We start from the raw sequence: 24870 nt of genomic DNA, 5'->3' as shown, positions 1-24870 counted from the left end.
CTCATCTTTCTCTTTACTTGAAGGTGGATGGTGGTGTTGACGCCCAAATTCACAGCCCAGCGTGTGGTTCTGGCCACCAGCCGCATTCCGATGACGGTCGCAGTGAAGCAGGGCAAAGGAATCACCCAGAGGCGGAAGGCTGCAGCACAGTCCAAGCAGCCTCGGGGGATGCAGTCATGTGCCCAGAGGTGACGCAGTGGCGGAAAGATCGCATCAACACAGCGTGGAATTGAAAAGCAAAAAGTTCTACGACAAGGACGAAAGAACAGAACAAACGGGACTGAAGGTGACAGAGGCACGGAAAGGCACGGACGGAGCACCAGCACCACCACAAGATCCAATAAATATGGCTGAATCACAAGAGGATAAATTCCGGAGAGTAGCCGCACCCGAAACAAGCGACGCAGAATACATCTTCAGGCAGCAGCCAGAACCAAACAGCTCAGTCTTCATTTCCCAGTGATAGTGGAACCACCGGCAGCTCGGATAACAACGGCACATAAAAGACCTCCAAATGCAAAAACGCCTGGTGCCCCACTGAAAGATGAAGAGCAGAACCGTGAGAGTACAGCTGGGAATGAAGACGCAACAACAGTCGGATCCGCCGCTGTGCAAAGTAGTACGACGACGCCTGGCGACAATGAGAGCAGCACCGCGGTCTCCCACACCACCTCCCCTCTTTTGCTTCTTCTTGTTGTTGCGTGTGCGGCGGCGGTGGTGGCCGCGTGAGTGTGAGTGAGAGAGAGCCGTGCACCGCCCGCACACACACTCGTCTTTCACTCTCTCTCTCTCTGTGCGTGTGTGTCCCCTTGCATGGACTCTCGCCCTCACCTCACCCCACGAGGCACACACAATAATGTGCCCATTGTATATATGCATGCACACCCATGCAGGCCCGTTGGTGCTCTCTTTTGCACCACACGCACCGCTGCCGTCCTGCCTGGCTGCATGGGCGGAGCACCGTAACTGTTTCTGTTTTGTTTTTATTGCATTGAGTGGGCGACCTCTCTCTCTCTCCCTCTGTGTGTGTGTTTTGCTTTACGGGAGCAATGAGAGTGTGTGTGCGCTGGTCGTCCCACGCTTCGGCTTTTTGTTTTGTTTTCCTTTTTGATTTTGTGGTTGAGTGCACCCATTCCGCGGCTGTGTGTGTGTGTATGATGATATGAGTAATTTGCGTGTGTGCTATCTGCCTCTCTCTGCCGTTGCTTTCTTCAGACTCTCTTGTGGCGCACCGCTGCTCTGCAAGTATAGGCGCTGCCAAACACACAAGCACATGCGCACACGCACACCATTTGGCACACGCTGTGTAGCGGCGTGAACGCTGAGGACGCACGCACTCTGCGGATGGTCACGGCGGAAACTATGGGTCCCTGTGTGTTGACGCTTGTGGTTGCCTTTGGCCACGCTCATATCCATCGTGTTGGAAGGGCGGCGTGTTCGTGGGTCGGTGGAGAGATCAGCGGCGCACACGGTGACTTCCACGCCGTGGACTAACAGTAACCTTTTGGAGTGGCGGTGCAGAAGAAACGGTCATGATCATTGCAACGCCTTCACGCTCTTTATTGAGCATCCCGAAGGGAGAGCAGTGAAAGAAGATCCGTCCGCATGACTCTTTGCATTCCCGTTTCAGGGCTGCCCATCGTAATGGGGTTGCCGTACGGTGGCGTTACCCCTATGAGCTGTTGGGATAGAAAGGGAGAGCGCTGTGCGCTGCTCCTGCACGTGGGACGGACGCTGAACAAGTGGTGGTTGTTGCGTGGCCGGTCACACAAATACTGCGACACCACGAGGAGAGCAGACCAAACACTCCGCGTGCAGGGAGCGTTGTGGCCGATGAAGAATGCGTGCGACGGTGATGGACGTTTCCTCGACGACGGATTGACGGTTTTTCCCTTTGATGGAGTCGGTGCGCACGCGGTGTGTGTGGCTGCCTCTGTGGTCTCCTGTTACTCCGCTGTTTGTACCGCATCCTGACGCATCACTGGCAATAAACTGTTTCCTGTTTCTCTTCCCTCTTTTTTCTTTGCTTCTCTTCTCCCGCATCCAGGCTGCGCTGCTGCTGCTACTCACAAGAAACAAAGAAATGCAATTTACTCAGGCCATGTGCCAGCCACGCCACGCCGCGTCGCTTTTCCCACTGGTGGTGTTGCTGATTTACTGCGCCAGTGGATGTATTGCCGCCGCTCCCGCCACACAATACCGCTGTGGGTTTGACGCAATGATGGAGAGGAGCGGCCCACTGCGGACTGCGGTGGTGCGTGAGGTGCCACGCAAGGGACAGGGCGCGATGCAGGCGTACACCGTCGCCACACAGGATGACGACAGTGGCTGGGAGCCGATCCGCATGGCGGTGTCCACGGAGGATTTGGAGGGAGGAACGGGTAGAAGGAAGAAGGTGTACTGCGAAGAGGGAGAGGGAGAGTGCTACAACGCCTTGGGGCACAAGTTATCATGCAAAGCAGAGCATGTCTTGACGGAGGCAAAGAAACAATTGTACACTGGAAAGATTCTACCTGGTGCCGTCAAACTGCACGCTGAGCGGCTACTTGTGAAGCCCGCTTCTGAAAACCTACATGTGCCGACTATGGGAAGTCCGTGCAACCAATTTACGATTCCTACTGAACACAGGAAAAACGGTGTGCTGAACGTCGACTTTATCATCTACGCTGCTGCTAGGCCATCAGGCACTGAAAGCAGGGCTGTTTGGGCGGCCACGTGTAGCACATGGGGTGATCTTCGTCCTTCCATTGGCGCCATGAACTTTGATCCAAAGTACATGACTGAAACGGCGTGGAGCGTTCGCGTTGCCGCACACGAAATTGCGCACGCTCTTGGGTTCAGCCAAGAGAGTATAGGGGAAAATAGTATCAAAATTTCTGAGCACAGTGTGCGTGGGATGCGGCGTAAGAAGGTGGCGGGGAAGCACGTTAAGGAGAAGGCGAAAGCCCACTTTGGTTGTGACTCTCTCGAGGGAATGGAGCTGGAGGACGAAGATGGTGCATCGTCAAGAAATATCCCTCACTGGAAGGAACGCCACGCGTGGGACGAGCTGATGGCCCCCACAGTCGGTGCCGGCTACTACACGGCTCTGACGATGGCGGTGTTCGCGGATATGGGATACTACCGCGTGAATTGGAGCATGGCGGAGCCGATGAGCTGGGGCCACCGCAGTGGCTGCGACTTCCTGGAGAAGAAGTGCAGTGAAATAACAGATTTCCCCACCAAGTATCCTCACATGTTCTGCGATGCTACTGACAATGAGACGCTTCGCTGCACCTCCGACCGCCGTCACATCGGGAAGTGCACCGCAACCATCGTTGAAGACAAAGGGAATCTGGCGGATAGGGACGTTTGCCCTGTTGTTTCTTCGTACTTTCACGAAATATCGTCCTGGACAACTTACAGGACGTGCTCGGACGTGACTGTGACTTCTCTCCCTGGGTCGCTGACTGGCGGTGATTCGTGGTGCCTGGATGCGGAATTGGTGGAGAAGAAGGACGATAATGGCCATAAAAGCGTCAAAGGAGTGTGCGCACAGGTGCTGTGTGAGGAGGGAACAGTGAAGGTGAAGTACAGTGACAGCAAGGATTTTGAGCCTTGCCATGAGGGCTCTGTAATTACAGTGAAGTTGAATGGTTTTGAGCAGTATGGGAAGATCAAGTGCCCGAAGTACGGCGAGGTGTGCACCATTGCCGCCAACGGCAGCAGCCTTGTCGTTCCGAGAGAGTTGGATGATACGCGAGAGGAGCGAGGAGAGGAGGGAGAAGCGGCTGTGGCTGCTCCGGCGTTGTCTCCTGGAGCGGAAGCTCTCACAAAGGCGTCCCCCGCCGATTTGCCTGCTGAGGAGTACTCTTCTGCAGAGGGACCCAGTGAAGAAGCGTCCACTGCAGAGGCGTCTCCTCCAGGTAAAAATTCTGAAGCTCGAGTAGTGCAAGCGGCATCGAAGCAGCCTCAACAAGAAAGTGAAGCAGAACAAATGACAGCGGTGGATGCATCTGCCACTACACAGCAATTGCCGGCGAATTCATCGCAGGGAAGTGTGGAGAGGGCGACGGCTTCGAACATCCCTGCCGTTGGAGAAACAACAGGTGATGGCGGCACTGTGCGTGAGAGCAGGGCGGTGCCGTTGCTTTTCCTGCTGTTGGGACTGTGGGGGTTTGCCGCTCTGTGAGTCGTGACTGACTGCCGCGTGGGACAATTGCGACCTCCCCAGCAGAGAATTGCGTCCAAGAACTAATTTTTGCCTTTCAAATAAATTTTCCATTTTTTTTTTTATTTTAAATTTAATTCCCTGTTTGCTACTTTTTTGCTTTTTTTATTTTCCTGTGCGTAATATAAAGCTTTTTTGTGCGTTTTTTCATTTTTCAATGTTTTTTTGTTGTTGTTTTTTCGTTTTTCTTTTATTCCATTTTCTTTTACCTCTCACTCCCCCCATTCCTTTTCTTTTTTTTGCTTTAAAATATTTTTATTGTTTTTTTTTTTTTTTTTGGTTGTGCGTTTTTACTTTTTGTTTTTTATTTCTCAATTTCTTCATTTCTTTCTTTTTTGCTTTTGGGGGAATCACTATGGATGCGTTTTTCTTTTCTACTCTTCCCTCTTTAATTGTTTCTTCTGCACTCTTCCTGTGAGGGGTGCCGTGTGTTTCCCGCCCAACTGCTCCACCCGCACACCCACCGACACGCTCACGACGACGGCCCTGTGCGCCTCGCCTGCTGCACGCATGAGGAGGGGCCGCGACGAACGGCGCGCTGAGGGAGCCGTGACGTGTGGGCGTGCGACGAGGGCCTGTGGGGCGGCGCACACATTTCTTCCCTCTTGTTTTGTTTTCTTTGCGGCCAGGGCGGGCAGACACCCGCAGCGCCACACACACAGCCACACCCTGCCGCCGTGTTTTTCTTTAAGGATTTGTTTTGCTTTTTTGGATGGGTGTGTGCCGCCACCGTGCGCGATTGTTGAGGTTGTGTCCGTACCGCATGTACCGCTGCTCTCCAGCCGTGCCTCTTGCCGTCCTGATGTGCCTCCCTGTGCTCCTATTTTTTTCGGCTTCTCCAACAGACACCCACACACATAAGTAGTTGCACAGTTCTCTGTAGGAATGTTTTTGCACTGCCGGGTGCGTGTGTTGCTCGGTGTGTGCCGGCGCGTGACGGACGGTGCCACGATGGTCTTCTCCGGTGATGACAGTCGCTGTGCTTTCGGCACACATCCACAAGACTCTTTATTGTCTCTCTGTGGGAGTGATTGCGGCAGGGGCGTGGGCTTCGGCAGCGGCTGTTGGTGCTGCGGAGAGGAACGAGGCGCCGAGGAACAAGAGGGCGAACCTGCTGGACGAGATTACGATGGCGGATGAAAGCTGTTTCGTTGCCTTTGCTTCGTACATTGCTAAGAAGTGCGGCGTGTCGCTGCCTGACAGGATGCCTGCACTCGGCACCCTTTGAGGCATTGTTTTGTTTCATTCAGTGTGATGTCACAATCATCAATGCAGCACCTTCCTTCACCGGCTCTGAGTGTGACAATACGAATGACGACAAAAATAACGATGAGGACTATGATGACGACTTGCACCGAGGGGCGGATTATTTGCGTGTCTTGTACACGAATCCCGGGAGGGTTTGGCTGCCGTCCCCACAATTCCCGGCCTTGCGGAACCGTTGGCTTTTGCGCTGTCACCCGCCGTCATTAGTGCCCCATGCGTTGAGGCTGATCCATTTACCGTGGAGTTCACGCAGCAGCTCTCGAGTGTTTGTGCCGCTATTTCCGCGTTGGCCCTTTCGCATGTGTCTGAGCGTTGCCTGGCGGAAGATTTGATGTCCGTGTTGTCCAGGCCGCCGCCTCGAGTTTTCTATTTGTGCCCAATAAGAAGCACTTTGCGTTGCGGTGGGTATTTATTTGCGTGGCCGTCGACGCACGTGACGATGCTCAACGGGTGTGTCTTTTGTTTGGCGGGCACGAGGGAGACTTCGGTGTGTGCCGACAGCACCGCGGAAGTCTTCGTCGACGGATCGAGGCGAAAATAAGGGAGGTCTGTCCGCCACATCTCTCAAGGGTGGCTGCGGGGCACTCCGGACGCACAGAGTGGATGGATGGATGCTGCGCAGCTGGGGAGACCAGTTGTCTTCTCCGCCCTCCGTTGCCGGGGAATCGGGAATCCACAGCGTCACTGCCAGCTGCATTTTACTGCTGGGGATCTACTGTTCTGAAGTTGCACGTCTAGTGTGAATCGCAGCGTCAGTGCAGGAAGACGCTTTCACGCATTGCGAGTAGTTGCCCCAGCCTCGAGCCCATCAGTATTTACAGCGGGGAGCAATGCATTTTGGTGGCCGGTGACTTTCAGGCGAGTGTGTTTCACTTCACCCGCCTCGTATTTGTGAGGGACACTGCGCATCGACCCTCCCCAACAGTCCCACCACCTTCACTTTCCCCCGCCGCTCGCTGCCCTCTGCTGACGGTACAGTTGTTTGGCTCGGCCAATAATGCGCTCGTGAAACGTCCTCTCCGCACGCTGCAGGATTATTGCCGTGGAGGAGTTGACGGCATATGGTGTGGGTGTGGCGTCGACGGAGTCATCCACGCATTGTTTTAGAAACATGACTCTGAGTTGTGTCAGTCATGCCGTGTTTCCCTTTTTTCTTGCTGGGAGTCCTGTGGGTGTGTTTGAGCCCTTTTTCCCCAATTTGTTTGCTGAAACGAACAAATGCTCTGCCGCTGCACATCTCCGGTTTTCCAATGCGGTGTATCTAGAAGATGCCGGGGGAATTTCAGGCGAAGCAAACCGAAGTTTGCCTCACTTGCTGCTGCCGCATGACGATGTGTGGTGAGCAAACAGGGGAGGAGCGGGCGGTGGCAGCAACTCGTGCCGTGCTGTAGACACATCCAGACCTACCAGTGTGGCGACGGTGCTGACGCAGAGTCCGTTACTGAGGGAACATAATATGGAGGCGGACTGCCAGCGGAGCATCGCGTGGTGGCGCGCATTTCTCTCATTGGCGGGGTGACAGCCGAGCCTTCCAATCAGCTGGACTCTGATATTCTGCTGCTCCTGATGGGGTACGTTATCGCCATGGCAGAGCAGCCGTCTGACTCTCTTGTTGACATCATGGCTTGGAGAGTGGGAATTTCTTTCCCATTGTACCCAACAGAGCCGGCACTGGCGCGTTGCTGCTGTGTTGATGACGACGCCGTGACGGAGGGAATAGCGGTTGTGTATTCACGATGAAACCTACCGGAGACGTATTTATCGCGTGCGTTTTCCACCTCAGCACGCGGTGGGTGGCGGTCCTTTGAGGATTTTTGTGGACGGGCTGTTTAACCGCGGCCTTTTAGTGAATAGACTCTTTGTGGAAGATGGTGCAATCCGCATGCGGCCCAACGGATGCCCCCAGTACTCCTTGGAGGAGTGTAGGCGAATCCTGCAGAAATTGATGAGGGACGGCCTGCCTGTGATGTGGCATGAGGCAAGTAACCGTCGTTTGGCGCACTCAAGCAGTATCCCCTATGATGTGCCTATCGGCTGTGACTCGCATGGACAAATGCAGACCGTCCACATTCTCGTGGAATCGCGGCAAGCACGTTGGGGCTTTTTTTGAGTTCCCTCAATACTGTGAGTTTTCCTTTTGAATGTGCCATCGCCAGAGAGCGAGATAACCCCGGCCAATTTGTTTTTACTTTTCCAGGGACGAGGCAGTCGAATATTTGATTCCTGTGTGCGGTACGTTGCTCTACCCTGCCGTCTGCCGTGGTGCCTCTCCGACGAAATTATTGACCCATATTTGCCACCGAGAAAGAGAGTGTTGGCTCCGAATGCCGTTTATCTGCGGACGCAACTCTGCAGTCGTACGTGCCATATCTTCCACGCGTATTTTCGAGGGTACGCGTCATTTACCTGGACGCCAACAACGCCATCGTATCATCCTATGCGACACCCTTGCACCGTTGTTGTTGTCGTCACGGTAATTTTGTTTTTCCCCGACGGGAGTGAGACAGGTTTCGCTTTTCACCTGTACGATGTGCTGGATCCCACTGTGGGCGCTGAGAGCGTGGAGCGGAACGATGCCAAGCGTGCAGAAACTGTCTCGCTTAAAAATTGGAGGGCCATTTGTTGTGCAAGCAGGGGGAGATGGTTGTGGTTCTCTCCTCCTTCTAGTTTTTGGTGGCTGTTCTGTCGTTATGTGTGTGTTTCTTGCGTGGATCCCGTTTCGCAGTGCGTGCAGTGTGCGAGTTGTGCCTGCCGCGGGAGGTCGCATCATTACCGCGCACGCAACGGCGACGCCCGGACGATGTGTGTGTCTCTTTGCTGCACCTCTTTGTATTTCCCTTTTGCCCTTCTTTTCTCCGCTCTGCGCGCAGATCTGCTCACCGACTACAGCCACACTACTACTACTACTACTGCTGCTCGCACGTGTACGCGAAAACGATGATGATTGTGTGGTGCGTGTGGAGACAGAGTTGTTGTGTGGAAGCGAAGATTCCGGTGTGCACCGGCGCCCAGTCGGCGAGAGCAGCCGGACTGCGTGTCGTACTGGTAAGAAGCCAGACAGTCGAGATCTAACGGAAGAGGAGGCTTTCAATGCGATAGTCGGCTATTTTGCGGCGAGGAGCTGCTCGGATTACGATGGCACGAATAATTCCGGAGGAATGGAGGAATATATGAATCCTGACCTCACGACGCCCAATACCACCGATGCGTACGGGCGATGGGACTGCATCCATGGTCCTCGGGCACCCGCCCCCGCCGCCAGGGAGCCCACAAACAGCAGTGCGTGCAGCAGCGCCACACAGAGCACATCTCCTTTGAAAAAGAGGATCTAAGCGAGCGGAGAAATCTTGTTCGAAGGTGGCATGTCCTTGCCGACGGTGGAAAGCGGCGAAATTACCATCTTGTGTGTGAAGAAACCACTGCTGCTTCTGCTTTTGGGTCCATGTGGAGTTGTGACAGTTTTCTGAGACACGGAGTGTGGATTTGCGACTTCTAACGGAGAATATGTGCCGCGTTTTCCGCGCGCTTCCTTTTTTCTTTTGTTACTGTTTGTTTTGTTGTTTTCCTGGAATTATAAGTATCCTTGCTGTTTCTTTGCGTAATGTTCGGTTGCTGCACACTGTCATGTGTGACGTGTTTATTGTTTTGTTTTTTTTGCCCACACACGGTGCCGGCCTCATTGCTGTGCGTCCCACGGACTGCACGAAGGGAGGAGCGGAGTAGCAGGCCGGATGCCGCAATGAAGTGTGAAGAATGCTGTGTGGGCTCACGGAACAGTAATATTTTTTTTCTCATGCAGGCAATATTTATACAAAAACACAGGCCTGCCGAGCTGCATGGCGTATGAAATGTTAATTCTGCTGGGGTATTTTTTTTTTTTTTTGGAGGAGGGACTCCTGCTGGACACTCAACTTATTTTTCCGTTTTGGTATTGCTTTTTTACTTCTGTTTTGCAGGTTGGTGTGCGTGTTGCTCGGGTGCTACCATTTGTTTACTGTGCGGTGGTTGTGTGACTTGTCTCTCTTCTTTTTTGCTTTCACTCTGCGTTGACGTGTTGTTAGTTTGTGCTGAAGGCTGCACGCAAGTGACAGGAGTGATGGCGATGATGATGACTGGCCGTGTGCTGCTGGTGTGTGCCTTCTGCGTGCTGTGGTGCGGTGCCGGCGGGGTTTATGCGAGGGACGTCGACAACAATTCACAGGGTGTCTGCATGGTGCTAGGAGGATTGGAAAGAAAACATCGTATTTGGCGAGCGGATGTGATAAAAACGCGCCGACGCTCTCTTTGCGTCCAGCGTTGCCCATTGCTGCCATACAAGCCGAAGATACTGAAGAAGGTGCTGGTTCTGACATCACTGCAGTAGGGGGTGGTGATGGCGGAAGCGGTGTAAATTCTGCTAGACAAGATGGTGCTGGCAGCAGTCAAACTGGTTCTGTGCCTGGTGCTGGTCTCCCTCCTCCTGCTGGTGCTTCCGGTGTTGGAGGTGATCCTTCGGGGTCTGTCACTCCTGGTGGTGATTCGTCACCTGACCGTAGTGTTGGCACGGGGACCAGTACCAGTCTTTCATCTACCTCGCAAGGTGAATCCGAAAAAAAAGTTTTGCAAGGAGATGAGGCAAAGGATCAGAGTCACCAGTTGCCCAACGGAAGGGCACCGGATACGCCCGTCGTTGAAACGCAGTCACGGGGCTCTGATGCAACAAGGGGGCAAGATGTTGGCGACACTTCTACATTGAGTGGAAAAGAACAGCGCTCTTCGGAAGAACCAGAGAAAAAAGACGGGGATTCAGACACTATTCAAACAGTTAATTCACCAGAAGACCCAAATAAAGAATCTCAAGAAAAAGGAAAAGCCTTACCGGAATTATCAAACGCACCACTGCCGAAACCCAAAACCGATCATCCAAAAATGAATCCAGAAAAAGAGAAGAATGGCAGACAGAAGAGGAGTGCATCCACGGATTCACCTGCAAAACAAGAGGGAAATAGCGAGGATCCTGTATCCACCTCGGACATTGCGGAGAGTCTATCGACTGTCAGTCAAGAACCAACAGCAGCGACATCTTCAAATGACAGCTTTTCCCCACTTCAGAAGGAAATATCCGTTGAAAAGACTACTGTGGAGAATTCTCAACCTTCCGATACTGCACAGACAGAAAAACGCCAAAGTGTAAATAAGGAAAAGATTGGCGACAGTGACGGCAGCACCGCGGCCTCCCACACCACCTCCCCTCTTTTGCTTCTTCTTCTTGTTGCGTGTGCGGCTGCTGCGGTGGTGGCCGCGTGAGAGTGAGTGTGAGAGAGAGCCGTGCACCGCCCGCACACACACTCGTCCTTCTCTCTGTGTGTGTGTCCCCTTGCATGGACTCTCGCCCTCACCTCACCCCACGAGGCACACACATAATGTGCCCATTGTATATATGCATGCACACCCATGCAGGCCCGTTGGTGCTCTCTTTTGCACGACACGCACCGCTGCCGTCCTGCCTGGCTGCATGGGCGGAGCACAGTAACTGTTTCTGTTTTTATTGCATTGAGTGGGCGACCTCTCTCTCTCTCCCTGTGTGTGTGTGTTTTGCTTTACGGGAGCAATGAGAGTGTGTGTGCGCTGGTCGTCCCACGCTTCGGCTTTTTGTTTTGTTTTTCTTTTTGATTTTGTGGTTGAGTGCACCCATTCCGCGGCTGCGTGTGTGTGTGCGATGATATGAGTAATTTGCGTGTGTGCTATCTGCCTCTCTCTGCCGTTGCTTTCTTCAGACTCTCTTGTGGCGCACAGCTGCTCCGCAAGTATAGGCGCTGCCAAACACACAAGCACATGCACACACACATGCCGTGTTTAAAACGCTGAGAATGCATGCACGCACAGGATTGTGGCTGCGGTTGCCTCTGCGAGAAGAGTTTGATTCCGCGATTTGCCTCGTCGACGTTTTGCGGGCGTGATGTTGTCGGTGTGCAGTCAGTGAGTGGTGTGGCATTTCGGGTGCCTGGGACAATTGCGGATTGATTTGCTTCCAAAAGCTGTACCTGCCGACGTGGCACTGCCGCTGTGTATCCGTTGACGGGGGATTTTCCGGCGTGCGGAGTGATGTGCGGGTGCGCTGTAGAGACAACGGCAATACGACTGGCGACAGCGCATGGGTGCTGTGATGTGCGGCTGTGCCCTTTTGCCTCCCGCTGTTTGTGTTTTTTGCTTGGGCGTTGTTGTGTCTGCTGAAGCGTGACGAATAACGACGCGCCCGCTGTGGCTTTTACTGCTGGTGGCATTCGCTGTGTGTTCCCGGTGCACTGTTCTTCCTTCTCATTCCGTGTGTCTGTGTGCGTGAGTTGTTGTTGTTGGGAGTGACTGCGGTGGGGATGATGGTGCCACTCACCGTGGATGGATGGCGGTGCTCACTGTTTTACTTCTTTTTCCTCTTTTCCTCTTCTCCACACAAAGAAGGAAAGTACGTAAGGCTAAACGCGAATCGCTACCGTGAAATTCGAAGGCACTGAAAGAACCAACAGCACACACACCGCCCACACACACATATTTATATGCTCTCACGTGTTGCTGCAGTGAAGGCACCCCGCACACACAACCGTCGCCGCGTGACCGGATCGAGCGGAAGGAGGAGGGAAGGAAGAGAGAGTGAGCGGCGGAGGCCCAACATGTTGAGGCATCTCTTCTACTCTGCGGTGCTGCTCCTCGTTCTTGTGATGATGTGCTGCAACGCTGTTGGTGCTGCGGAAGGTCCGGAGCAGTCAACAGTTTCAAAGTTTGAATGGAAAGACGTCAAGGATGAGGGTGGTGGTGATTTAACTGTGGAGTCGTTGGGTGCTCCCGGCCTTCTAAAAGTGGGGAGTGACGTGTTTGCCGTCGCCGAGGCGAAAAACACGGGGAAGGAGGGTCAAGGCAGCTTTACTGGCATTGTATCCCAACTTCTCACGGAAACAGCGAAAAAAAAGGATAACACACCGGTGGAAATAATGAATGATGCCAACACGAAGACACAATTTCTGGAGGAATCTATTTCCGCAGGCCCAAAGAAGAAAGTGGATGTGAGCCGACCAACAACAGTTGTGAAGGGAAGTGATATTTACATGCTTGTTGGGAAATACAGCCGTAATGATGCTCAGGGGAGTGGTGGTGACTGGGGACTTTTGCTGGTGGAAGGGGAAGTCGGTGGTGAAGAAAATAGCAAAAAAATTGACTGGAAAAATACTGAAAGTCTCCCGCGAGGACCTTTTGGCACAGAACTCGAATCCTTGATGGGACTGTTTGGAGGCGGTGGATCGGGTGTTAAGATGCACGATGATACGCTTGTGTTTCCAGTGGAAGCCACGAAGAAGGGTGACGCACAAAAGGATGTGAAAACCGTTTCGCTGATTATACACAACTCGAAGGATGCTGCGAGTTGGAAGCTGTCGAAGGGGACGTCTGCCGATGGATGCAGTGATCCCTCCGTCGTGGAGTGGAAGGACAAAAAACTCATCATGATGACTGCGTGTGATGATGGCCGCCGCAGGGTGTACGAGTCCGGTGACAAGGGGGAGTCGTGGACGGAGGCACTCGGGACACTCTCGCGTGTGTGGGGCAACGAACAGGACGGAGAAGGTGGCGTTAGAAGCGGGTTCATCACAGCGACGATTGACGGCGTTGATAATAACAGAAATGTGATGCTCGTTACTCTGCCGGTGTATTCCGAGGAGGCTGATAAAGGTAACGAGGAAAAGAGTGAACTCCATCTTTGGCTGACGGACAATACGCACATTGTTGATATTGGGTCGGTATCCGATGATGACGCTGCCGCCAGCTCCCTGTTGTACAAAAGTGGTGAAAGTGGAACTAATAATGATGAGTTGATTGCACTGTACGAGAAGACGGGCAAAGGAGAATCATATAGTCTGTGGTCTGTGGTCCTGACTGAGCAGCTGCAGCGTGTGAAGGAGGTGGTGGCGACCTGGAAGAAAGTGGACCAAACTGTCTCCAAGCTGTGCCCTTCTGGGAGTACGGAGAAGAGTGCCTCAACCGACAATGCCTGCAGCGCTGTCATTCCGACGGATGGGCTGGTTGGCTTTTTGTCCGGCAACTTCTCTGGTAACACATGGAGGGACGAGTACCTCGGGGTGAGCGCCACAGTGAATGATGATGGGGGTGATAAGGCAACATTGCATGCCGGCGGAGTGAAGTTCCGGGGAGCGTGGGCTGAGTGGCCTGTTGGCAGTCAGGGGGAGAATCAGCTGTACCACTTTGCGAACTACAACTTCACTCTTGTGGCGACGGTGTCCATCGACAAGGTGCCGGAGGAGGGTTCTCCCATTCCTTTGATGGGTGTGCGTCTGAACGATGAAAAAAAAACCAAACTTATGGAGCTGTCATATGACAGCGGAAATAAGTGGCAGGTGCTGTCCGGTGACAAAACTTTTAAGGAGCTTAAGAGCGCTTTGGAGCCAGAGAAAACACACCAAGTGGTGCTTGTGGTACGGAACAGCACTCAAGGCTCCGCGTATGTCGATGGTAAGCAAGTGGGTGGGGACGAAGCGTGTGCATTGGAGAATATGGATTCAAGAGCGGTATCCCACTTCTACATTGGAGGGGGCGGAGGCAGTGCAGGCGGCGCAGGGAGACAAGAAGAAGAGATGTCTGTGACTGTGACGAACGTCCTGCTGTACAACCGCCCGTTGAGTGCTGCGGAGATTGGCGCCCTAAACCCGAATAAACCCTCTATTTCACCTGTGGTGCCTGAAAATGGCCAAGGAACCCAGTCGCATTCCTCTTCTGCCGGGCAATCGCCGTTGAGGCCTAAATTGTTGAATGGCAATGAGGGTGCGGGCGGTGGCAGGGCGTCCCCATCAGAACCGTCCACTGTAACGACTTCCTTAGGAAAAGAGCAATCCGAAATTCAGCCGCCTTCAGTAATATCTTCCGGTGGAAGTAAACATGTGGATGTCGCTTCTTCATCCGATGGTGATCCAACGGTGGGAGCAGAAGCTGGAGGTGCGATGCAGGGAGACACACCACCCCAAACTCCTGTGGATACCCCCGACACAGCAGGTGCAAACGCTCCTACCGCCACGGACACAGCTCAAGTTGGCCCCACAGCTACAACTGGGGTGGGTGCGATCTCTGGTGCGAATGTGGAGACGGCGGAAGGGAGGGATGGGCAGGAAGAGCTCCATGCACGGGACGGCGAAGTAAAGGGTGCGGCACTCAGCAGCAGTCTCGGAAATGTGTCGCAGGGGAATAACAGCGATGCCGGCACTGTGTGTGGGAGCGGACTGCTGCCGCTGCTTCTGCTGTTGGGACTGTGGGTGTTTGCGGCTCTGTGAGGAGTGACTGGCAGCCGCGTGGGACACTTGCGGCCTTCCCTGCACCGACACACACACGGTAATTAATTTATTTTCTTTAATAACTTTTATTTACTTTTTCCCTGTTTGCTTTGCTGTGCGTTTTTATATCCCCATTTCTTCCCTTTTCTTTTTTTTTGCTTTTGGGGCAATCACTATGGACGTTTTTTCTTTTCTACTCTTCCCTCTTTAATTGTTTGTTGCTGCACTCTTCCTGCGAGGGGTGCCGTGTGTTTCCGCCCAACTGCTCCACTCGCACACCACCGACACGCACATGACGACGGCCCTGTGCGCCTCGCCTGCTGCACGCATGAGGAGGGGCCGCGACGAACGGCGCGCTGAGGGAGCCGTGACGTGTGGGCGTGCGACGAGGGCCTGTGGGGCGGAGCACACATTTCTTCCCTCTTGTTTTGTTTTCTTTGCGGCCAGGGCGGGCAGACACCCGCAGCGCCACACACACAGCCACACCCTGCCGCCGTGTTTTTCTTTGAGGATTTGTTTTGCTTTGCGTGTTTATTTCATGCGGTGGCGCACCCTTCGGTGTCGGCCTCGTGAGCATTTCTCTCCCCTCCGATGATTTCTTTTTTTTCTGCGCTCACTCTCCCGATGGAGTGACGCGACTGCCGTCATGTCTGCGTGCTTCTCTCAGTCCCTACACACACGAGTGACTGTGCTCTGCGGGCCGCACTCACGCGCCGATGAGAGGGCTGGGGGGAGCAGCAACACGCAGATGACCCCGTGAAATATAAACGATGTGCGGACACACGGATGGTCGGACGGTTGAAGCACACGCAACCATCTTTTTAATTTTCTTTTGCGGGCAAAATACATACAGACAGTTTGGTGTGGCCACACGGCAGCCAGGCGATTTTTTTCTTATTTTAAAATTTGTGTGGATCAGTAATGGACGATTTCTTTTCATTTATAATTATTTTGTGTGATGGGGTTTACATAAGACGAAGGGGGAAGCTTTTTTGTTTTCAATAAATATTGTGTGAATTGGCGCTGCTTGGGCTGCAGTGCAGTCATGAGTTTGAGCGGTCTTCTTGTTGTTGTTTCCGTTATGCGTCTCCGCTGTACATTTTTGTGCGTCCCTCCACATACTCTGCTCCCTCTTTTCTACGTCTTTGCTTTGTGTTTCTGCAGGCACACACACACAAGATGCACATTGCAGTGGATATGAATGCACCCTTTGTAGTGCATGCTGGCAGTTGCGTGTGGCGGCTGTTGTCTTCTTCCGTGGCCATGAGGAGGAGGGGGGAGAGGGGGCACGCACCCCGAGTCTATTTTCCTGCGGGTGTGATGCACCGCGTGTGACTGCGTTGAGTTGGGCTGCGTGTCCCATTGATGGCGGGGTGGCGGGAAGTTTTATGCCGCGTGATGGATGGATGAGGGTCCACTGTCGCGTGTGGCTGGTATGGTGGGTGCTCGCTCCGTGTGCGTTGTGTGGGCGGCCACGTGCAACACATTGATGGATCTTCGTCCTTCCATTGGCACCATGAAATTTGATCCGAAGTACATGACTGACATGGCGTGGAGCGTTCGCGTTGCCGCACACGAAATTGCGCATGGACTTGGGTTCAGCCAGGAGAGCATGAGAGAAAAGAGCCTGGTGAAGAAGCCAGAGAGAAGTGTGCGTGGGAAGCACCGCAAGATGGTGGCGGGGAAGCACATTCAGGAGAAGGCGAAAGCGCACTTTGGTTGTAAGACTCTCGAGGGCATGGAGCTGGAGGACGAAGGTGGCCCTCGGGAAAAGGAAATCCCTTACTGGAAGGGACGCCACGCGCGGGACGAGCTGGGGCAGAAGCACTGGCTGCGACTTCCTGGTCAACAAGTGCAATACAACCGATAATCTTGCCGCCAACTATCCTCACATGTTCTGCGATGCTAAAGACACAGAGACGCTTCGCTGCACCTCCGACCGCCGTCACGTTGGGACGTGCACCGCAAACATTGTTGAGGGAAAAGGGAGTCTGGTGGATAAGGACGTCTGCCCTGTTGTTTCTTTGGAATTTCACGAAATCTCGTCTGGGACAACGTACCGGACGTGCTCGGACGAAAATGTGGATTATCTCCGTGGGTCGCTGACTGGCGGCGGCTCGTGTTGCCTGGACGCGGAATTACTGGAGACGAAGGACGGTGATGGCCATAAAAGCGTCAAAGGAGTGTGCGCGCAGGTGTCGTGTGAGGGGGGCACAGTGAGGGTGAGGCACCTCGGCAGCGGTGTTTTTCAGCCTTGCCCTGAGGACACTGACATCTCAGTGGCGTTTAAAGTTTTTCAGAAAGATGGGAGGATTAAGCGCCCCACGTACGGCGAGGTGTGCACCATTGCCGCCAACGGCAGCAGTCTTGTCATTCCGAGTGCGTTGGTGAATGGACAGGGTGACGAGCACGAGGAGGAAGCAGAAGAGTCTGCGGTTGCTTCAGGGTCGCCTCCGGAGGAACTCCTCCGCAGTTGTCTCCTGTGGTGTCTGGTGCCTCCATTGAAAAGGAGCCTCCCGGTGCTTCGGCTGCGGGTGTCGCTGGTGGTGGCCTTCATGCCGGTCCGAGGGGTGATCCGGGGTGCGGACCGAAAGTGAGGACAACACTCAGCGGCGAGGGAGGAGACCTGGCAGTGGGAGCGAGGGAGCCAATAGACCCTCCGGCCCCGATGCTTTCTTTGCGCCATCGCCCGGCGAGGACGTTGCACGGGCGGAGGGCGACCCGCGGGCGGATTGCCCAGCGGTGATTTCTAGTGCCTCCGCGCCTGCCACTCCGATTCCTTCCGTCAATAGCGACGATTTTCAGGCGATACCCGATGCGTTGGTGCAGCAGGCCGACAGTTATGGCGGTGTCGCTGCGGCAGTGGTGGTGCCTCTTTGAGCAGCCGCGGCGACTGGGCTCAATCAAACCGCGGCAGGGCGACAGTATTTACTTGGCACATCGACCTCGCACTCAAGATGTGCAAAACCGTAGCAATGACACTACAACACACTCACTGCATTCCCCATGTCCTTCATTGCTTGTGGTGATGGGCAAAATGACCGGTATTTTATTGCATTGTTTGTTATTCTGGGAAAAGGTGTTTTTGTTTTATTGCTTGGAGGGTCTAACTTCCGTGAAAACTGTGTGTGAACGAAGTAACATGGAGAGAAAAGAGGGTTCCCAGCACCACATGTATTCACGCGTTTTTTGATGCGATTGGGACGAGGGGAAATCACTGTATTCTAATCATGAGTAAAAAGTAAAGGAGATGTGCTCCAATGGAGGCGGGGTCGTACCAGCAGCTTTTTCTCTGAAGGACAGGGACGACTGCCTCTGCCTCCGCAATTGGTGCATGCGGCTTTATCTTTCACACTTTTGCTTGGTTTTGTGACTTTGCTTCTTTTTTGTGCGTCATTGCGAGAATGTGGACCTCAAATAATTTCCGTGCTTCGGCTTTCAATCTGCATGCGTCTTTTTTATTTTTTTGCCTTCCCGTTTTTTTTGCATCCGTTTTTGATTGGCTGTGTGTGTTTCGGGTGCTCTGCTGCACTGCGGGTGGTGTGTTTTAATTCCCTCTGTCCCTGCTGTTCTGATTGTGAGAACACGCTGTGGGTCAGGGTGCATGGCTCCGTGGTTGCGGCACTATTTGTTGTGGTTGCGTTGAGGCAGCCCCGAAAAGACTGCCAACGTGTGGCTCCTGGGTGTCTCGTTGGGCTCTTCTCCGTCTCCTGCGCGATGGACTCCCGTCGCCGGCGCACCCTTTCGTGCAGTGGCGTCAGCGCAACAAGGTGGCATTTTTGCTGTTGTTGCTGCTTCAACTGTTTTGTGTTTTCCTCTGGTATTGTGAGGTGCGGGTGTCGGATGTGGCGGCAATGAGCCGAACATAAGGAGGAGGACGGTGCGTGCGTGCGGGAGGACCGTGCGGTGTTGGGGCGGTGCGCACTGTTTGCGGGCTTGATGCGCCCCTTTGGTGCATGACGTGTCTTGGTGTGTCCTTCTTGCCGTGTGTGGTGCCAGCCGGCTCTTCACGACTGTGGCAATGACGTGTTGACAGCTGTGTTTGGATTGGCGCTGGATGTTCCACCCTCTGGGGCTACGAGGACGTATGCGTCACAATGAGCGACACCAATCGCGCACGATGCCTGGTCTGCAAGCAAGTGACGCACCGATTGCGACGCGGCGCGGCCCTCTAGCCTTTTTTGACCCTCTGGTAGCCCACAGTCTGATGTGTAGCCGTAGTGGTCTCCTCTTTTCTCGCTCCTTTTGTGTGTGACCGCATGTACTGACCACAACAATTGTACAACACAAGTATTACAGAGTGCAGGCTTGTGTGTGTGTGTCTGTTGCTGTAGATTGGAGTGTGTGTCGTGCGTGGTGTGCGGCGTACGGTGCATGCCTGGCTGCTGCCCTCTCCTCATGCGGTGTGCCCTCTGTGTGTGTCTGCCGCACCTCTCGTCTCCCCTGTTGCTCTCCATGTCCCTCACTGTGCAGATCAGCCCCACACCACTGAACGACCACACTCACGATGATGATGACGTGCCGTCTGCTGTGCGCCCTGCTGGTGCTCGCCCTGTGCTGCTGCTCGTCCGTGTGCGCGGCAGAGTCTCCGGAGAAGGATGATGAATCCAGGACGACGACGAACAAGAAAACACAGCCACCAACTACTGACGAGCCGTCTGGTGCTGATGGAAACGTCAACAGTCTTTCTTCTATTTCAGTGTCAGGACTACAAGAGAAGGATCAGTCAGAGTCATTAGGTTTGGTCCCCGTTGCGGACAATGGAACAAAAGCCGGCGCGGGTCCAGGTGCGGCCACTCCGGTAAAGCAATCAAACGACCAGAACAATGTGGTAAATGCCGAAGATAAGAAAAGCACGACAGAGTCACAAAGTGGTACGAGCAGTTCTCCGGAAAATGAAGATAATAAAGCCGAAGATGCTCCCACGAAGACGACCACTACAACACAGACACTAACTAAAAAAAGTGCCAACTAAAACGACCACGACCACCACTGCGCCAGTGGCACCAACCACGACGACCACCCGCGCACCGTCACATCTTCGAGAAGTCGACGGCAGCCTCAGCAGCTCTGCGTGGGTGTGTGTCCCGCTGCTGCTCGCCGCATCCGCGCTGGCGTACACCACTCTGGGCTGAAGAGGTTTTTGCCAACTGTGCGTGCCAGCACTCAGCCACGGGATTTGTGAGCGTCTACTGTGGTCCGATGTAAGTAACTAGGATAAAATAATGTTTGTGCTTTGCTTTATTTGCTTCCGCTGCCCTGCTGCGTGGTCCATGTTGCTTCTCCAAATACTTCATTTTGAACGCATTCCAGACACACCCATGTGCATGCGCAGTGGAGTCTTGTGTTTGTTTCATTTTCTTTTTTAATTTCTTGTTTTCTTTCTTTTTAGTCTTCTGGTTTGCAGGGCGGTGTGCAATTTTTGCATTCGTGCTGATTCCATTTGCCTCATTGTATGTGCTCTATTGCTGCTGCCATTTGTCACTGTACGGTGGCTGTGGCGTGGTGTAGCGGCCGTGTCTCTAATTTTTGCTTTCACTCTGCGTTGATGTGTTGTTAGTTTGTGCTGAGGGCTGCACGCAAGTGACAGGAGTGATGGTGATGACGATGACTGGCCGTGTGCTGCTGGTGTGTGCCCTCTGCGTGCTGTGGTGCGGTGGTACCGTTTTGGTGTTGGCGGCCGGTGATGGCGATGGCGATGGCAGAGGTGTTGATAGTGAACCTTTGCTGGAAAGCGCAGAAAGTGCAGCATTATTACCAAGCAGCCCTGAATCACGTGTAGAGTTAAAAGTAGTTTCAAATCCACCGCCGAAACACGTGGAAGAAGTACATACACCCGCAAAAGAATCTTCGGCAGAAGAAGAAGAAGCAGGAGAAGAGGAAGTAACAGTAAAAAGTGAAGAAGGACAACAAGAAGACGAAAATTCACTACAAGTGAATAGAAGGAAGACACCCGAACTTCTAATAAATGAAAATGAGACACCACAAGCTCGAGAAGGAGAAGGAAGCCTAACAGCAGGAGCATTGGAAGAATCACCGACAACGCCAGGACCACAAGCACCGACGCTACAAGTACCACCACCATCACCATCACAAGCATCAGTTGTTGGTGAAGGCGATGGCGGTCTTGTTGGAATTGGTGGCACTTCTCGTGTTACTGGTGAGGCCACTAAAGATCCTAAAGGAAGTGAAGGTCCCATTTCCGGGCCGCCTTCCGGTGGTGCTTCTTCATCTACCACTTCCAACGATGGAGACGCTTCACGGAAGAATGGCGGTGCACCATCCACTCAGGACACGACATCTTTAAAAAACAATGAGCAGTCAGGGCCAACAACATCTTCAGGGAACGCACCACTCAACAGGGGGACACCGGAGAGATCAACACCCGATGCAAAACGGCACTTCTCTGAAACACAAGAAAATGAAACGAGTCGACTTCCTGATGGGGATGCAAATTACAGCGCCGCGGGGCAGAGTGCCGTGGGGACGAAAGGCTCTTCCGGCGTATCGACTACCGCCAGCAACGCACCAACAACACCTCTACCACAACTGCCAGCACCACCAGTACCAACAGTATCGACAGTAACGGGAGCGCCGGCAGAAAAACCAACTGCAGAACAATCACCACCACCGGCAGATTCAACAACAGGAGAAGGCCTAGCAGCAACAACAACAGCTCAAACGAATGATACGGCAACACCTGGCGACAGGGACGGCAGCACCGCGGTCTCCCACACCACCTCCCCTCTTTTGCTTCTCCTTGTTGTTGTTGCGTGTGCGGCTGCTGCCGCGGTGGTGGCCGCGTGAGAGAGAGTGAGGGAGAGAGAGCCGTGCACCGCCCGCACACACACTCGTCCTTCTCTCTGTGTGTGTGTCCCCTTGCATGGACTCTCGCCCTCACCTCACCCCACGAAGCACACACAATAATGTGCCCATTGTATATATGCATGCACACCCATGCAGGCCCGTTGGTGCTCTCTTTTGCACCGCACGCACCGCTGCCGTCCTGCCTGGCTGCATGGGCGGAGCACAGTAACTGTTTCTGTTTTTATTGCCTTGAGTGGGCGACCTCTCTCTCTCTCCCTCTGTGTGTGTGTGTTTTGCTTTACGGGAGTAATGAGAGTGTGTGTGCGCTGGTTGTCCCACGCTTCGGCTTTTTGTTTTGTTTTTCTTTTTGTGTTGTGGTTGAGTGCACCCATTCCGCGGCTGCGTGTGTGTGTGTGTGTGATGATATGAGTAATTTGCGTGTGTGCTATCTGCCTCTCTCTGCCGTTGCTTTCTTCAGACTCTCTTGTGGCGCACAGCTGCTCTGCAAGTATATCTATTGAAAAACACACATGAACACACACACGCCATTATGCATACTCTGTAGAGCGGCGTGATTGCTGAGAATGCATGCGGAAGATTCTGGCTGCGACGTCCCTTGCGAGGAGGGAGGACGGGAGCCTGCGATTTACTTTTTGACACGTTGCAGGCGTGCAGTCGATTGGGCGGTGTGGCTTAGGGTGCCTGGGACAAGTGCGGATTGCTTCTCGTCCAGCTGCTGCACGTGCCGATGTGTACCTCATATGCTGTGTATACTTTGGTCAGGGATTCTTTGCCTGTGTGGGGTGATGTGCGCTGGCGGATGCGCTGGAAGGGTGAACAGTAAAACAACTGGCGACAGCGCGTGGGCTTTGAAAAGGACGGTCTTGTTCCCTTTTGCATTCTGCCGGTTGCTTTGCTGGGTGTGGGCGTTGCTCGGTGTGTGCTGACGCGTGACGAAAAACGCACCCGCCGTGACTCCTGCTGCTATTGGTGGCAGTCGCTGTGTGTTATCGGTGCACTGTTCTTCCTTCTAATTCCGTGTGTCTGTGTGCGTGAGTTGTTGTTGTTGGGAGTGACTGCGGCGGGGATGATGGTGCCACTCAGTGTGGATGGGTGACGGTGCTTATTCTTTTACTTCTTTTATTGGCCTGTTTTTCTTCATTTCTGCCACTCTCTTACGAAGAAAGCAAACAAGCGCTAAACGCCACTGTGAAATTCGAAGGCTCTGAAAGGACCAACAACACACACACCGCCCACACACATATTTAAATGCTCTCGCGTGTTGCTGTACTCGCGCTTCAACGCGTCCAGCACAAACGGCTCGGCGGCAGCACCTCCACCGTCTTCGGCTGCTGCATCACCGTGTTGTACAGGCGGTACGCGTTCCGTTACTTCTTCGTCAGTGCCTCTCCCTCCATACCACTCAGACGGTAGTGCCATTACAGCGCAAACGCAACCGCCACGTCCGCAACCGTCATGCGCTCGCCCACGAGGAATGTGCGCGCCTCCAGCGCACGCAGCACCTCGTGCATGCGTTCCATCGCGTTGGCGGGCAGCGGCTCGCCACGGAAGGCGTGGTGCACGAACTGTGCGGAGGCAGCGTCCAGCTCCGTTGCCGCAAAGTCGAGCCACATGTCCACCTGGCTGCCCTCCAGCGGCGTGCGGCCGTACAGGAAGCCGCCGCTCCGGCCAAGGCGCGCGATGTGGCGCAGGATGGCGTTGGACTCGAACACACAGCCCTCCTCCGCCTGCAGCACGGGGTAGCGGCCGCACGGGCTGCAGTTGCGGCAGTACTCCGCCGTCTCGTTCTCGCGGCCGTACTCGCACGCCTTCAGCGTCACCGCAACGTTGGCGAGGGCCGCAGCAGCCAGAAGCTTGTGCGTGCGTGCGTTCTCGGTGTTCACACCGCTCCAAAGCGTGAGCGACATGGCGTATGTGTGTGCTTGTGTGTATTTTAGTGTGCCGTGTATTTTTCAGTGCTTACAGTTGCAGAGCAGCTGCACGGCACAAGAGCGGCAAGAGAAAGCAACGGCAGAGAGAGGCAGATAGCACACAAGGAGATTACTCATATCATCACACACACACGCAGCCGCGGAATGGGTGCACTCAACCACAAAACAATGAAAAACAAAACAAAAAGCCGAAGCGTGGGACGACCAGCGCACACACACTCTCATTGCTCCCGTAAAGCAAAACACACACACAGAGGGAGAGAGAGAGAGGTCGCCCACTCAATGCAATAAAAACAAAACAGAAACAGTTACGGTGCTCCGCCCATGCAGCCAGGCAGGACGGCAGCGGTGCGTGTCGTGCAAAAGAGAGCACCAACGGGCCTGCATGGGTGTGCATGCATATATACAATGGGCACATTATGTGTGTGCCTCGTGGGGTGAGGTGAGGGCGAGAGTCCATGCAAGGGGACACACACACAGAGAGAAGGAAGAGTGTGTGTGCGGGCGGTGCACGGCTCTCTCTCCCTCACTCTCACGCGGCCACCACCGCAGCAGCAGCCGCACACACAACAACAAGAAGAAGCAAAATAGGGGAGGTGGTGTGGGAGACCGCGGTGCTGCCGTCACTGTCGCCTGTCGTCGCCGTCGTGGTTTTCATGGCTGCGGCCGTCACTGGTGTTTCTTTTGGATTGGCTTCTTTATTTTCATCCGGTTTTTCTTCTCGTGTTCCTGCATCATCAGCTGCTGGATCACTGTTCGGGATGCCCTCTTCAGTGCTATTGTCAGCTTCATTATTGGCGGCATCACCGTTTGCCGTGGGTGAAGGTGGCCCTGATTCTTCATGGTCGTCTTGAACGCGTTGTAGCGGTTGCACGGGTGGTAAATCCTCAGTGCTGGAATGTCCATTCATTGTTGCTGGTGGTGGCGGTGGTGTTGTCGTTTGTATTTCTGCGTCGTTGGCTGGACGTCCATGTGTCTCTGTTGGTGCCTCATGACTCATTTTTCCTTTTCTTAGTTCTTGTATTTCGTTTAGCTGTTTTTTTGGCACCAATTCACGACTGTCAGACTTATTTATATGCTCTTCTTCTTCTTCCGTCAGTGTCTCATCGGAGGATTCATCACTCTTGTTTTCCTTTTTCAAAGAGAGTTCTTTGGCACTTTCAGGGTCAAGGCTGCCAGAGGATGAAGAAGACTGATCAGTTCTTGGTTTTTCGAGATGAGGCTCACTTCTATTGTTTTTACTGTCGGTGTGTTCCCCATCATTTGGACCCAACACCCCTGGCTTCCCCTGCTGTCCTTTTGTGCCTGATTCTTCGGGCTTCGGCGG

At 53.8% G+C, this 24870-nt stretch overlaps 5 protein-coding genes and 5 pseudogenes across 5 annotated transcripts, besides 10 other annotated features; 8 read left to right on the top strand and 2 right to left on the bottom strand.

Annotated features, from left to right (window-relative positions):
• Positions 1-729, top strand: Tc00.1047053511449.119 (annotated as a pseudogene).
• Positions 1-22930: a sequence feature (areas not merged during assembly with more than two copies in the genome that could not be assigned to a particular haplotype).
• On the top strand, positions 2102-4171 carry Tc00.1047053511449.110 (surface protease GP63, putative; the record flags this gene model as incomplete). Its single annotated transcript, XM_806314.1, has 1 exon — positions 2102-4171. The coding sequence occupies one exon, from the start codon at positions 2102-2104 to the stop codon at positions 4169-4171; it is 2070 nt and encodes a 689-aa protein (XP_811407.1).
• Positions 4263-4289: a sequence feature (AT_rich).
• Positions 4371-4553: a sequence feature (A-rich).
• On the top strand, positions 6588-8417 carry Tc00.1047053511449.95 (annotated as a pseudogene).
• Tc00.1047053511449.80 lies at positions 9572-10762 on the top strand (annotated as a pseudogene).
• Positions 12010-14784, top strand: Tc00.1047053511449.70 (trans-sialidase, putative; the record flags this gene model as incomplete). Its single annotated transcript, XM_806313.1, has 1 exon — positions 12010-14784. The coding sequence occupies one exon, from the start codon at positions 12010-12012 to the stop codon at positions 14782-14784; it is 2775 nt and encodes a 924-aa protein (XP_811406.1).
• Positions 14851-14947: a sequence feature (A-rich).
• Tc00.1047053511449.50 lies at positions 16188-17381 on the top strand (annotated as a pseudogene).
• Positions 19292-19918, top strand: Tc00.1047053511449.40 (annotated as a pseudogene).
• Tc00.1047053511449.30 (mucin-associated surface protein (MASP), putative) lies at positions 20380-21591 on the top strand (the record flags this gene model as incomplete). Its single annotated transcript, XM_806312.1, has 1 exon — positions 20380-21591. One exon carries the CDS (start codon positions 20380-20382, stop codon positions 21589-21591), a length of 1212 nt encoding a protein of 403 aa, XP_811405.1.
• Positions 20640-20706: a sequence feature (CT-rich).
• Positions 20817-20886: a microsatellite.
• Positions 21295-21357: a microsatellite.
• Positions 22931-22938: a sequence feature (heterozygous, Esmeraldo-like haplotype).
• Positions 22939-23824: a sequence feature (areas merged during assembly that could not be assigned to a particular haplotype. This can correspond to areas where the two haplotypes were merged or to regions with more than two copies in the genome that were merged during assembly.).
• Positions 23031-23519, bottom strand: Tc00.1047053511449.20 (elongation factor 1-gamma (EF-1-gamma), putative; the record flags this gene model as incomplete). The annotated part of the gene is made up of 1 exon (XM_806311.1): positions 23031-23519. The coding sequence occupies one exon, from the start codon at positions 23517-23519 to the stop codon at positions 23031-23033; it is 489 nt and encodes a 162-aa protein (XP_811404.1).
• Positions 23825-24870: a sequence feature (heterozygous, Esmeraldo-like haplotype).
• Positions 24076-24870, bottom strand: Tc00.1047053511449.10 (mucin-associated surface protein (MASP), putative; the record flags this gene model as incomplete). Its single annotated transcript, XM_806310.1, has 1 exon — positions 24076-24870. A coding segment is annotated over one exon (795 nt), but the record flags the coding sequence as incomplete, so codon positions are not given.

The sequence above is a fragment of the Trypanosoma cruzi genome, genomic scaffold (genome assembly GCF_000209065.1).
Source record: "Trypanosoma cruzi strain CL Brener 1047053517125 genomic scaffold, whole genome shotgun sequence".
In the NCBI taxonomy this organism is placed as follows: Eukaryota; Euglenozoa; class Kinetoplastea; order Trypanosomatida; family Trypanosomatidae; genus Trypanosoma; species Trypanosoma cruzi.
This window is presented reverse-complemented; position numbering and strand designations above follow the sequence as displayed.